The sequence below is a fragment of the Geospiza fortis genome, unplaced genomic scaffold, assembly GCF_000277835.1.
Source record: "Geospiza fortis unplaced genomic scaffold, GeoFor_1.0 scaffold130, whole genome shotgun sequence".
Lineage (NCBI taxonomy): Eukaryota > Metazoa > Chordata > Aves > Passeriformes > Thraupidae > Geospiza > Geospiza fortis.
Genome location: NW_005054300.1, coordinates 13,071,841 through 13,087,338, shown reverse-complemented (window position 1 = coordinate 13,087,338; position 15,498 = coordinate 13,071,841). Strand labels below are relative to the sequence as shown.

The 15,498-nt window shown below is 36.7% G+C and overlaps 1 protein-coding gene across 1 annotated transcript in view; it reads right to left on the bottom strand.

The window, feature by feature from the left end:
* Nucleotides 1-15,498, bottom strand: part of ADK (adenosine kinase) — a 269,341-nt gene that overhangs the window by 138,574 nt on the left and 115,269 nt on the right. The window contains exons 6-7 of the mRNA XM_031061789.1: nt 8,686-8,858; nt 3,393-3,501 (exon numbers count right to left, since the gene is read on the bottom strand). Coding sequence (XP_030917649.1) covers nt 3,393-3,501; nt 8,686-8,858 — 282 coding nt within the window. The remainder of the gene's footprint in view (nt 1-3,392; nt 3,502-8,685; nt 8,859-15,498) is intronic.

The window sequence follows — 15,498 nt, the reverse complement described above, 5'->3', positions numbered from 1 at the left end:
TTTTTTTCTTCCCATTATGGAAGAACAAATGCAAAATTTCTTACTTACATACAGTAACAGAGACATACCCATTGGAGTCAATTGACTAAAATTCTTCTCAATTTTTTTCTGCTCTTCTAAGTAACTCTTATCAACAGATTTTTTTTTAACCAAAACCACTGATCTTTGCATTTCAGGCCTTTGTAAAATATGAAAATTACCAGCTATACACTGTAAGTTGCGTTAATAATGTTAAAATGTTTGTGTACAATGTTAAAGAAACTGAACACCAGCAACTCCCACAGATGCCTCTTAAAATAAGACAAGGTGCACAAATATGGAGTCTTATCACCCAAGTTTGTGAGATGCAACTCTGACACTTATGATTTCTAAAATGCAAGCCCTGACAGCAAGCACAAACTCACAGAACATTAAAAAAAAAGCAAAAGGAAAAATAAAAGAAAAAAAAGAAAAAATATTAACTTGCCTGTTCCTCCCCTAAATTTACAATTAGTTTCATGTTGTGTCCCACTCACAGCTCCAGAGACTGAACGACAGTGTTTAGTGCTATCATGACTCTGAACTTATCCTGAAATAAAGGAAATGTCTGAGGAAGAGACATCTTCTAGCCTCAGTAGGAACCAAATCAAATTCCTCACAGTGAATTCTAATCAGACACCAGCAGCACAGCTAGCTGATGCACAGTGAAATGAATATGACAGACTGGAAGATATTATGTCAATGGTATAATTTACCACAAGTATAGGAATTATGTCTGGAGAAGGGAAAGAAATTGCATAGAGTTTGACAGTACATGTAGCCTATCTTAAATGATTCAAAATAGAGTAATTTTAAAGAATTAAAATACACCTTCAAAGTTTACCATCTTTGAGAAAGCTGGGGCAGCCTCTGTATTTTGCTTCTATCTGTGATTTACTAGGTCCTATTCTCTGCTACCCTTTCTATAACTTGTCTGCTGGATCTGATTACCGGATGGCTAAAATAAATGTATTGTGTTCATTCATGGTAACAGAAGTTGTTTTTAAGGGTTCTGTCAGGGCTTCACTATCTTTTCCTTTGTACCTACTCCTCCCTCTGTGAATTGATCAGATTTCAGAGCTAAGTTTCACATGAGGGTCATTCTGCTGAATGCTGCATTGAAAAGCTTATTATCTGTTCTAGGAAGCACATACAGATGACCACAGGATATCAGAGACCTGTCCTAAAGCAACAACTGCCCAGTTCTGCCAAGAAAATAGATTGTTTGATAATCTCAGGACATGGATTCCCAGAATAAGTATCTGTCACTGACATACACTCTAATGCAATCCCAGAAATAGGTGACAGTTGGATAGAAGGAAGGAAATGAAAAGCAACATATGCACAGTGCAAAGTCAAGGAAGGTAACAAGACTGAAGTGAAGACAGACAACAGCAGACAAATTAATGACTCAGAGCTACCCTCTACCTCAGGAGTGGTAACTGCTCACTATATGGTTTTGTTTAATCTGGTAATCACTAAAAACCCACAAGAAAAGAAGCTAAATGAAAGAAAAGGGCATGAGCACGCTGTAGTATGAAGAACCATGGATGGTTCTACACTGTCTCCTCACCTTCAGTGAAGTTACATATGCAATCCGTAATCTGAAGTGATAATACTGTCCTAGAAATCTGAGTGACCCCATCCTTGAGTGCTTTTGCTATACATGTGAAAAAGGTTCTTCACGCAAAACATCTCCTGCAATCACCATCTGAATTTCATATTGTAATTATATAATACCATTTATCAGCAGTTCAATTTAATTTTTTTATCCATTATCACTTGCTTATCTTGGGGTTTATTTTCAGTTTAGTACAATAATTCTCTGTCTCCCAGACAAAGTCTGGATGTTGTAGAATTGGCATCAGGGAAAAAAAGTTTTTAATAAATACAAGAATCAGTGTAGTGGATCACCTAGTCAAAATTTAAGTGATCAAACTGACTGAACACACAAGAGTGACTTCAGAACTGAAATAAGAGGAAGGTTTTATCTTAAAAAGTACAAATCTGTTTAGCACCTCATGTAATGTTTCAGTTTTCCTGAAGCATCTCCACTAAGTTAAATGTTTCCAAATTGTATATTGGAAGCTTCATTGGGAATGATATACAGGCATGGGAAAATTAAAAAAAAAAAACCCAAACTTCATGCAGTAAAACTTTTGGGAATATTTGTTGTTCTTCTTTATTTAAACTATACTCTTAGTCTTCCAAAAGTTTTCAGCCAACAGCAGTAATTCCCAAGCACGGCATTTGGAAAATAAAGAACTCGGAACATGTGAAATAACCAGCAATAAAAAATTAGTAGTTAATACACCTACACATATTTTAACCACAGCACAAACACATGGGCAGAACAGCGGGACGTATTTTCTTTGTACACTGAGAAGGTTGTAAGTATTTTTTGACACTTATAAAGGGGCAGTCTTGGCCATACACAGGAATCGATAACAACCATGTAAAGCCTACAGCAGTGCACACTAACTGCCTGTAAGAGACATTAACACTACCTAAAAGAAGTAACTGTATTTTCAATGAACTTGTTCCTCTTGGATAATCAATTTTTTACACTTCTTGCCAGCTGTTCCCATATAGCTCAGGTAGCAGAATGGAAACAGTTGTCATACAGAATCCATATATTACACGCATGTTATGAGGTTTTAATCTGTCATAGGTGTTCTATGTTGGTTAATTTTGACCAGTCATCCATTTGAGAGCAAGGAGAAAATAAATTCATCACTGCTATTTAGGCAAGACATAATCTACACAAATACATTTATCTGGCTTGATTCATTCTAGATGATAAAAAAAGAATACTAATTGTGAATTTACCAGTGCCCCATCCTCAAACCCCCCTTTATTCCAAAAGCAAGATTTAATCATTAAAATCAGTTTGCCCCTCCACCCACATTTAAGAGATTTGTCAAAATCATTGTTTCTGAAATATTGAGTTATAAGGTGCCACAGTAATTACTATGGAATAAATAGCAATTAAGATTGTTCACACAAATAAGCTCAAACTGTTTGCAGTGAATAATTATGCTAATAGTGTTTTTCTACATAATTTGTGCATCCTTCACAACGATTTACTAGAAAATGTGAAATGTAAATTTGATGCATTACTACAAAAGCCCTGAAAATATGTTTAGTTCTTATGATTTTTCCCATCAATTTAAGTCAACATGCAACTGAAACATACTTCTGCATTTATACATCTGATTTTGAAGAAATCAAACTATGCTGAAATTGAAGCAGTCATTTTCTTTCCCTGTCTTCCTATAAAATCATTCAAAACCACATACAACAGACATACTCACTGCTTAAACTTCAGGATACTGTAATACAAACTTCAGCAATTTGAAAGGGGCTGAACTTACTGCTATGTAATAAACTTTGGCCTTTTCCACCAACTTCCAGTTCTTCTCCAAATCAAGATGCTTTTCCTTCTTATAGCAATTAGCAGCAGCAAGGTTAGCTACAAGAGACCTGAAAGTGATTAAAGAACCAGTATTAGACCTTCTGTAAACAACACTACTGCCAATTTCTCAAAATGAACACAATTTCACAAAGATCCTACAGAACATAAAAGCAATTAACAAAGAGCACCACTAGCCACATACACTTTATTTGACCATTTCATGAAAAGTAAATAATATATTTAAATAATAGACTAAATATACATTAAATCTTTCATTAAATAATGTATCTTGAATCCAACTACATAGTTTAGGTAACCTATCACTATTGTATTCTTCTGAAGGCACCTTTGTTGGCTTTGAATCAACCTTGGTTTCATTCTGTGATCAATTCCCTCCGTATGCTTCAGCATCTGCACATTTTCATTAAAACTTCTCTAGCACCTAACACCTAAAGAAAAATAGTTAGTCCAGTTTATCTTCTGAGAACTATTTTCCCGCACTAGAAGCAAAAGTTTGATGGATATGCAAGTCTTGCCATTTTAATTTTCCAATGAATAGTTATATTATTTAAAAAGGGGCTTGTTTTGGGGGTTTTTCCTCCCCATTAGGTTCACATTTTCCTTTAGCAAATAAAAAAGGGTCAGGTTCCTACTTTTAGATGACGATAAAAAAAACTTTGGCTTAGCTGTGGATTACTGGAACACTACCAAAAACTCATTTGTACTTCCTTCTTTCCTAACAAGTTATAACACAAGCTGTGGGACACAACTTCCATTACCAAGAACAAAAATACTTGTATCACATTGCCTCTGTTACATGCAAGATTCATTGTATTTTAAATCATCTTCTTCACCCACTGCATTCAGCCTTATGAAACACACAAAACTTACACACATACTCCTAAAAAGAGGTCATAGCAAGACCTCTACCTCTCCACTCTGGCTACCACGACCAAATTCTTCTATGCAGTTGTATTACCAGAATGTTTAATAACGTGCAGTATTTTAGAGAAAGGGCATTGGGAAACAGATTATTTCCATGCTAGCATACAGAGCTTTAAATATAATTTTCAAAATGTAATAGTCAGTGGATGCCCTTTTAACATTAACACATCACTATTTTGTGATATTTAAATGCATTAGCCAGATAATAATGTGTAATTACAGATATAACATTTGGCTATTGAAAACTTTGGCCTTCTCAAGGTGCATGCAACTGATGCTATATACATCATCCTCTTCTGTACAAGTGCTACTACAATCCAGAGACAGCTCCAGGTGGGAGCAAAGTGCTCATCTGCTCTCACCAAGGTATGCTTCTGCCCTTCTGCCTCCAGGCCCACTACCATGTCCAGGTGTAAGGAGGTAAATAAGCGAGACAGTCGTTACTTAATGAAAAACAAACAAAAGACCAAAAGAAAACTTTTATGAACAGTGCAAGCAGCTCTCCTAGTAAACTTCCTGAAGTACTCATCACTGACAATCCTTGTCAGTTAAACAGATCATGTATACAAAATGACAATGAAGTTAGACCAACTTTATCTGAATATATCAAAATTACTGTTCTGTGTCCCATGAGCATCTCATGAGTAGATTTGGGAGTTATCTCTTTAATTCTAAAATCTAAATGCAATGAAAACTAATGCACATTTAGAATAGAGAAAAAAGAAAAAAAAAGAGAAAAATTTATGAACAAATACACCAAGCCTCTGCAGCGTTATAAGTAACAGAGCAACAAGTTTCATTCTTCATGAGTATCACCATTTCAATGACAAGAAATCCAGTGGAGAACCAAGTGAATCCAAGAATGACATGTGCATAACTGTGGTAATTTTCTGTAAATCAAACTTTAAAGCAAATTAAATCTTTCAGTTTTGGCAAACCCTAATATCCATCAAGGACATAGTTAGGAAAAAAAAAAAAAAAAGAAATCTTGTCTGTCTATGTATGTTGCTAAGTGAAAAGCAATTCTGTTCCAGAAAACTGAGCAAAGACTTTCTAGATGTTTCCTTTCACTTACCACAAGCCCCTGAAACTGTAAACCTAGCTCTGTGTGGCTACATCCAACTGTAGAGATGCTCTGCACATATGGGTAATAAAAGATTGCTACACTGACGACAAAGCAGTGAACTTTTCCAAATTAAAACTGTAAGTCTGACAGCACTCAGTTCAACATGTGGAGCACAGACTAGGTAGATATTTTTCAATGAAATACAGTAATTGGAGACAGCCAGAGTGCTTCAATTGAAACAGCTTAATGGAGACATTGTGCATGTGGTTATTTCTAAGCAGAAGGCACAAATCAAAGTCATAGACTATGACAGAGTGTAGGTATTACTTTAGAGTTTAATCATGTGTTAGGATTTTCTTGAAAAGCTCTGAGAAAACAAAGCATATTAGTATTGCTAAACTAGAGTATTCAGGATGGTAATCACATATCAGATCAGAACCCTTTCCTGCAAAAAGCTAGAGTTAGCAGAAGCAAGAAACATTTATATCAGGGCATCTGGAACATAAATATATACAGCCACTTCCCAGGAAAACCAGGAGTGCTACTAGTCAGGTGCTCCAAAAGAGACAAGAGAGCTGAAGAAGGAAGTTAGCACATATCTGAGCTAAGACAAGAGATTGACCAATAAATAGTGTTATCAAATGGGACAAAGTTGAAGTGATTCTTACCAATATAGACAATGCTAAAAACCAAAAAACAATCAGAGGGTAATTAAAGACTAAGGATAAACTTGCTCTCACAGGACAATTACACAATAAAGCCTTCAGCAGCAATCATCAGCTGAAGCTTTTCTTCTCCCAAGGAGCATGAACTCCCTGCCTCTCTTAAGCATCGACTGAGATCAAGCCACTGTCTAGTACAAATATTTGATATTAAGAAAAACGAGTGGTTTATGTTAGCAAACCAAAAATACTGCTTATTAAGTCAAAGAAGTATTTGCAGACCTTCTTATGAACAAATTTACCTAAACTTTTAAATTCCATTGAGATGCATGTGTTTTTTTTTTAATTCATACTGTGTGCCTATTGACAGTCTTGACTTCAGTTTCCCATCATGTTATCTAGAAAATGGTGATTGCTGCAGCACGTATACACAGACACTATATGACTGAAGGCAGAGAGAATCACAGAGCAAAAACATCTTTATTGCTTTTCTTCTCTTTCAAAAAGTGAACATGGATCTTAGAGATGAAGGGGAAGTCTGTAGACATAATTAGTGTCAAAACTCCAGATGAAGATGAATGAACTTCCTTCCTCCACAGAGTATGTGCATTCATTCCAGAGAGTAAGACGTTATGTACAACATTAAATTGGGAGGGACAGGTTGATAAGCTGGAGGACAGGCTGTCTGTCATTCAGTGGATCTTCAACAGCCTGAAGAATTGGGCTGGCAGAAAACTTGAAGGTAAATGCAAAGTCACGTAATTACACACAACAATATAGGCTGAATGTTGACAGGGTACTACACAGTTTTTCAGAGAAGCACTTGGAGATGCTGGTGAACCAGGCTTGGAACACGAGTCAGCAGTGCATGACACAGAGAAGGTAAATCACATTCAGTGTATATGACCAAACATGCAGACAAGAGGACAAAGGAAGTTACAGATCCAGAATGGAGGAGAACCTCTGTCTCCACACCTTATCTGGAGTTCTGTGTCCAGCTTTGACTTTTCCATTACAAGACACTAACACACAGCAGTGAGTCCACCAGTGGGCCATCAATATTATTAGGAGGCTGGAACACTTAAATGCAGAAAGGCTTTGGGTGAACCTTAAGAACAGGTACCTAAGGGGAGACCTTCCAGCTTTCTTCAAATATCTAATGAAAGTTTACAGAGGAGATGGAGCCACACTATTCTTGAACACAAGAAAGAACAGACACAAGCTGAAAGAAGGAATACTGCAACTGAGTACCATCAAAATAATTTCTCCCATGAAGTGTGATCAAACATTTGAACAGTTTGCCCAGAGAGCTTGTACAACCTCTATCCTTTGTGATATTCAAAACCCAGCTGGACATGGCCATGAAAAACCTGATCTACCTTTGAAGCTGGTCCTGCCTTCTGCAGGAAGGTGTCTCAGATGCCTGCTCTAATTAAAACTGTTCTAGAGTTCTATATCTTATATAGAAAACACTTCCTCCTCTGACTTCATTTCAATTCACGTTGCTGCCTACCACCTTTTCTAACTCTACCCAGAACATTCACCAACTTCTCTGGAATTATGGTGTGGACTTTAATTAGGGAACTGCTATCTCACCTTAATAAATTCTACTAACTCCTGATAGTGCTTTGAAAGGAAAAGAGCAGGTCCTCAGGACCAATGGCATTGAAAGCCACAGAGGAAACCAAAAAGGATAATGACAGATATTTTCATCTTATTCTGAGCCAAAAAGAAAATAATCTTCAGGGTAACTGATAAAATTTTCATAATTGATTCAGTATGTAGTATCAGAAAATTTAAATATGTCAGAGATCAGGGAGGGTTGATGTGTGCCAGTAACGTCTCAAAATTAAGGCTAACCTGATTGGCTGCTTTGAAATCTCTAAACGAATTGTCAGAAGGTAATCAGCGAAGAAGTTCAAGAGTTCTGAGTAGAGGGTGAAAGAATAAAGCAAAGAGACATGCTCAAGAAAAATTAATAGCAAAAAAGTAACAAATGAAAACATGAAAGAAATTCAGAAGAAATTCTTAAAATGTAGACAAACAGAATTATAGGTACTAGAAGAATTTCTCAAAAAGTGCAATAGCAAAACAAAAAGCTTTTTTCTTTTTTTCTGTATAAAATTAAATTAACCCTTTCAATCTGGCTATATGCTGACAGCTATCAGCATATAGCTAAACTCAGCATCACTTGAGGTATATTCCTCACTTGCAAATCAATTATAAATCTTATGTACCAATCAGCTTGCACATAGGCTGCATAAACATACTTGTTAACCAACTGCTGTCTCCCACATATTTTCTCTCTCCAGAGCAAGTGGAAGCTATCAAGTTCAGGAAGAGGTAGTACATTATTATCTCACACTTTCTGGCCACAATACAACTGCTATTCTCTGAAAGTATATTAATACTGCCCAGCCGCAAACTATGGCCCAGGCAGTCCTGTGTTGTCTCAAACCAGTGCTAACACTTTATCATTCAAATCACAATTTTTCAAGGCTGGATACTCCAAGCAAATTAGGCTATATTCACTATGCCAACTGCATTTGTACCTTCAGAAGATATCAAAAGCCCCTGACCTGTTATCACTAGTGATGCAGGCAGCACAGGTTCCTGTTGGCTCTTCACTCTGCTCATAATAATGGGCATCCACATGAGCTTCCTCAGCCTTCTTCTTCAAGATCTCTCCAAATTTATCTTTGCCAATGCACCCGAAGAAAGTTGCAGCTTTGTGAGGTTTCTGAATCATCCACTGCAGATTGGCAGAAGAAAAAAAAACAACAAACCACAAAGCAAAGTTAACATATCTGGTATATTATTTTTTCAATTTTTTCTCTCCACTCACCATATTTAACTCTGTGCCTACATTTTGACTTAAAGAACACTTGTATGCCTGAAGTAAAAAACATCTTGTAAATCAAAAGAGGAAAGGGCAGCAAAGAAAACAAAATTTACCCTTAATGATCCCACAGAGCCTGTAACACCTAATGTAAAGCCTAAATAAATGTAGCTCATGATAAATAAAGTATATTAGTATGTTTTTACAAGGTATACAAAAAGAAGTTCCCTTGCTCAAAGGAGTTGCTTCTACACTTACATTTAATCAAGCAACACACAGTATCTTCAAAGAAAAATTGTAGAAAATACAAAAGAAAAAAGGAAAAAAATAGTCCACAAAATCCCTCCAAACAAACAAAATAAATAAATAAAAACGGATAGCACATAAGAGAAACAAGACATTTGAGAAACATAAGCAACATTATGCAACATTTATAATATATATAAAAGCTAAGTGGTACTGAAAAAAATCATTTTGCCTACCATTTAGTTGCATGCAAAAAGGAGATGCTCCCTCCTTACACTGTTAAACCACACATGAAAGTATCTCATCTCCAACTTTACTAAGAGCAGCTCTGTCACTTGAATTGTAAAGAAAGAGAGTAGATGCACAATATTGCTAAGGTGCCAGGTTATTTCATAAAGTTTTCCTTCTATTAATAAAAAATGCATCATTCAGCTGTAAACATAACTCCATTTTGTGCTAAGTTGAAAGCCAGCATTTATCAGCAATGTGAAATCAAGAGCGAATCAAAAAAATAAATGTGAAGAAACAATCATAGGCCCTACTCTGCTGGTGGTGAGTCAGCCAACTGAAGTCATTATAATTCATTCTAATTACAGTCAGCAAGCTTATCCACTCAATCTATAGTATGAATTAAAGGCTACAGCAATTTTCTGCTATACTAAAACCCTACTTATAATTGTTTCCTAATCAAGATTTAAATAAATGATAATGTCTCCATTACAAAGCAGCATTAGTGGTAGCTGTGGGTTGTAGAAAGGTCAAGTAACTAAGTTGCAAATACATACTTAGTCACATCTTTATTACTACCAGCTCCAGAGGAAAGAGCAAGAGAGAATAAAATATTTAGTCATGTAAAGTTTTTATTAATAAGACAATGGTGGACAAAAGTTGCCAGGTCTCTTTCTTACAGCAATCTTGAATAAAGTTTAAGGAGAAAAAAAGATTTTATCATCTAATGGCAGCATTAAATCTCTCATTCACGAAATACATATGCTCTGCTTATCCATTCCATACCACTCTAACATAAATTAAGAAAACCCCTAATAAGAGAGTTAATACATTTCATACAAGGATATCAATTATATCCTTGTATTTGACACACCTTTGCACATACATAATATGCATTTGCACAGTGCTCATTTAGGATGTCTCAGGAACAATAATCCTTTATATTTGGAGGTATGATTAAGTGGAACAGATAATTTAAAAAGATAAAAACTGCTGTGACCAAATGTAAGCAAATATGGAACAAATATCCACACGGGTGAGAAGAGAAGTACCTGAAGGTTTGTGCCCCATGCAAGCATGCTTTACTGTCACAAATAACAAGAATTAATAGAGATCACTATGAACAACATTTATCAAAGAATCAAACCCAAAAATATCTTCAAAAAACATAAGACTTCAAACTGCACTTTAGGCTTCAACACTTTATCATATGATGTTACTTTATATATAAGTCTGACAACATTTATAGCAGTAATAACTAATATTTCACATAGATCTCTGAAAAAAAGAATTCCCATTCAAGTCTTGGCTATTGGCACCAGCTCAGTTTGAATCCAGATGTGATACATGCCGTATATAAGCTATCACAATCCTGATTTTAAATTTAAGTCAATTTATATCTAAGAATTAAAATCACAATCCAGACTTTCCTGAGATGAATCTCTGCATGTGGTGCAGACTACTTCTTCCATCAGGAGCTCTACTCATACTCATGATTATTTAAAATACAGGTATTATTTAGTGAGAGGATACTCCCACTGTATAGGTATTATCTTCATTTGTTAAGCAACACTAAGGAAGATGGGAAAGCAGTTCAGCAGTGTTTCTGCAGAGACTCTCTCATCACAGATCTCCAGTTACCAACAGTCCTTTGAATCATCTGCTCTTATTCCCACAATAACAGCAGTGAGGCGCTGTCAGCTGCAGAACTCGCCCAAGCTGATCCTCCTCTCCTCAGCTAAAAGGCTACATATTAGCTACAGCAAAAGCAGACATCACATTACAGACTTAATGAAACTGAATGATAGAAGCATCTCTGTGGTACACCACTGAAGTTGCACCTTGTGGAATGAGCCATAGCAGGCATCTTTTGCATTCATGTGAAAAAAACAAGAGAGATTCTTCAAGGCAGGCACTTGGGGATTTCTTTTTTAATTTGACCCAGAACTTGATTTTAAGTTTGAATAACCTGATATGAAAAAACAGGCTTCTCTGGGCACTGTTGTTACTAGTGACTCTTTGGCTGAAACATTCTAAATGGGAATGGGAGTCAGTCATCAGGAGATGTTTATCATTGTGAAGCAGCCATGCAGCCTTACAGCCAGTATCATATGCAGGCCAATAACAAACGGCACACATTAATGCCAGGTATATGGTTATAGAGACTGAAAATTAGTTTCATAGATTTATGTGAAATAGAAGATTTAATTGAATGAAAAAGACTCTCAACAGAAACAGAAAATGACCCAGCTCAGCGGGAATCAGCATAATGAGTTAATTATCCAGGGTTTGGCTAGGCAGAGAGGCAGTTACTAACAAACTGTATTGACAGTCTGGTCAGGAGAGGTTGGCACCTGGCCACACCACAAATCCTCACCAGCGCCCAAGGGAATTTGAGGCTGCTAATGGACCAAAGACAGAAGTGTCAAAAGTAGGAACTTATCATGAAAGAACACGACAGTCTCAGGAGTGGGATACCACAAAGGAAACTCAAAGAGTGGTTTATGAAATCTAATGTGTTTCTCTGCTCTAAAGTCTTCTTCTGTCAATACGGTTTGGACATCAGGTACACACAAGGACAGGTCCTGACCTTCTCAGTTAGCATAAACATCTGTGACAGAGAAAGGAGCACAGGAAATAGAACACCTTTCAGACTTCTCTTGAGTTAAACAGATTGCATTTTCCTCACATTTTTGTTGTATGCACTCTGATGAATGCAAAGAAAACTTTAATTTCAATTATTTTTTTATATTCATGCCTTGCCTTTAGCACAAACCTGTCTTAAAATTCAGCTGATTTCAAAATAAGCATAATCTAACATTAGGTTAATCTAATATCCCTACAGACACATTATTTCTTACCATCAAATACCGAGCCCAGTACTTGCAAAAGAAGCCAGCACCCTGGCTGCTCCAAGACACACTAGAGGGTGACAAAATACTTCTCTCCTTATTTTCATGAGGTTAACTTGGGTTCACAGTAGCAGGACTATCTGTTCATGTGATTTTTGATGATCAGAGTTGAAGAAGATGAACTCTCTGGCAAGCTTTAGCTATCAGAGAAGTGTAAGAACCTTTGTGTTCCAGGGAGTGGGTGGTAATTGCAGAGAACAGCACCATCTTTTCTTGCAAGATGTTGAGATGCCAAGAAAACTTGGTAACAAGAAAAGCTTCTGAAGAGTTGTGACTTTGTGAGACTGCCTGGAGTGAACTATGTCCCACTCTTTCACTTCCTCAGACTCGAAGATGTAGTACACCTATTTCCCACTTTTGTCTGATTAGAAAATGGCTTTTGGAAACAACCTTTCTCCTTTCTTCTGAGTTACAGAAGCACTCCTAGAAGCACTTCTAACACTAGAAGTGACTTGACTTTGATTGGATACTCAGTGCTGCCTTTTGACAACCAATATCCCTCCACAATGCTCCCCCCCCCCCCCAAAAAAAAAAAAGAAAAAGCCCATTCATATTATGTGAAAGAAAATCAGTGGCCTTATACAATTAGAGAGAGGGAAAGTCCTTAACTTTGAATTTCCCAGGCTTATGCTATTTATCTTGAGAATGCCATGCTTGGAGGACCCTACTAATTTACCTCACTGTCTTCAGTTGCAAAGACACTTTCCTTGCTAAAGGAGAGTTTTCCTCTGCCAGGTCTCAGTACACACTACCATAAGACTTAAAAAAGAAACATCCTCCAGATGAATCCTAGAGCAGCTTTATAGCCTTCTGTCTATAACAAACATCCCTTAGAAATTATTTCATTTTACTCGAACTCTCTGCTTTGCTTCAAGTGCCACCATTAACTGGACCACACTGATAACTGGAACAAGGAGGCTGATGAAGACACTCGCAACCACATTGTTCTCTGCCTGAGCTCCTGAATTAATTTTTTAAGTGGCAGCTAGTAGTGCATTTCCACATCTGTCAGTCGTCTTAAACTAACAATGCCAAAGCATCCAAAGCTTTGCTTAGACTGACATACCTTCTCTGCACATTGGAGTTTTCAGCTGTGGACTTGAATCCCAAATGCCTAGGAACTGACAACACAACAGGAAGCATTATGCCCCTTCACAGTGAAGGATCTTCAAAACTCATTAACACTGAATGCAGACATCTGAAGTGCATCTGAAGTACGTTATTTGAAGTTGGACTCTTCTCTGCATGACCTGTCACATCTGATCTTATTTTAAATTGCAGTTCACAGAGGAGAGGACTCCAAGGACCTAAAATTAGCTAAGATTTAACATGCCTGCTAAAATCTAAACTAAACAATGTGAGCAACTACTAATGAAGTGTAAATCAAAACAGGAATGGAGTATCACTTATTTTTATATTCTAGATTTTAGAATGAGTCCATATATTTTTCAAAAAGTTTTACCTGTCTGTTGTGCCCCTCACCAATTGTGTCCCTGTGATGTTCAACCACCAATATATATACAGTCCATTCAATTCCTGTCCATTAAAACCCCTTTGAAATACTTTTAGAAATATTTTAGATGTTAAACAAAATTAAATCACGACTCATTTTAGTTGGCTATATAAAATGAGAACACATGGGATCAAAAATCAAATAATATATCTTAAAAACTCAGAAGCCTGATAATATGCAAAACAATACTAAAAAAAGAAAGCGTCACTATTCCAAGAGAGCTCACTTATTTGTTGTGTATGATATGATTCACCTAGGGCTCAAAAAGAATGCAGTAGTCTGTTACCATTGCACATTTAATCTCACATTCATTTAACATCCCTACCATAGCAGGGTAACCACAGCCAGCAGCTAAGCCTCCACCCAGCAACTGTCTTCATCCTCCCTCTTGGAGGGATAAAGGAAAGAATGAGAAGTGCAACAGTGAGAAAAAAACACAAGGCTCAAGAAGAAATGATGCAAAGACATTCACTCACTACCTTCCATCAGCAGATTGATGTCCAGGCACTGTCTGAGCCCATGGCCACTTGGAAAAACACCCCTCCCTTCCAGTTTTATTGCTGGCCATATTCTATGTGGCCTGGATTATCTCCTTGGTCAGCTGTCCTGACTGTGTCCCTTCAGAACTTCTTTCCCTCTACACAGTCTACTTGCTGGGGGCAACAGAATGAAAAAAACAGAGAAGGCCTTGATGCTGTGCAAGCACTGTTCAGCAATAGCTAAAACATTGCTGTGTTAAATAACACTGTTTTGGTGACCAACCCAAACCACAGAAGCATATGGGCTATGAAAAATTAACTTCATCCCAAGCAAACCCAGTACACCTAACTCCAGAATCACTGTTACGAGATGACAGCAGTAAGACCCTGGAAGACAGATGAGTTACTACAGTTTGTTCCAATATCTTTGCCATTTTCTTCCTTTCTCTAACTTTCATTGATGGATTTTTAAACATTGTGACAGCTATTATCACATAGTGGCCATATAAGAAAAAAAAAATGGGAAAGGAAAAAATAAACTTATCTTTATAAAAGCAGGCTTGTGAAAAGGACCCCATGTCCTGTACAGTAATTCTTCCACCATTAGCTGAAGCTGCCAAAACTTGCATGAGCAAGTGATATTGCTAAAATGCATGACAACACCCTAAAGCAACTTCCAGTCAAATTACATAAAAGTGATAACATTTTTTTTAAGGAAATGACTATTTAAAGCCTTGCAATGAGACCAATATCTAAATCTTTTCAGCATTTGGCTCAACATGTGTGATACAAATCCCTGCACAGGAACATCTATTAGTTTTAACATGGTGCCACAAGAGCCTTTTGCTACAGCTTTTCAAATTAACATGCCTATCAAAATATTAATCATTCAGGACCAGAACATCATTCATTTCTACACTGACAAACAAATTTAACAAACAGCCTCTAAAAAAATTTCAATAATCCAAATAACTATTTTCAGTGCTGCTATTCTTCTGTATTCCATTTCCTATTCATCATTGCTCTTCATCTGCTTGTTCACTGTTTAATTTTTAGCCTAGCTTGCAAGCTTCTTGCTGTATAAAGAAATACAAGGATGTTTTCTGTAATTAAACATGTAGTAGCCATATCCCAAAGTTTCAATGTGGCCAAAAGCACATTTACTGCTCTCTTTA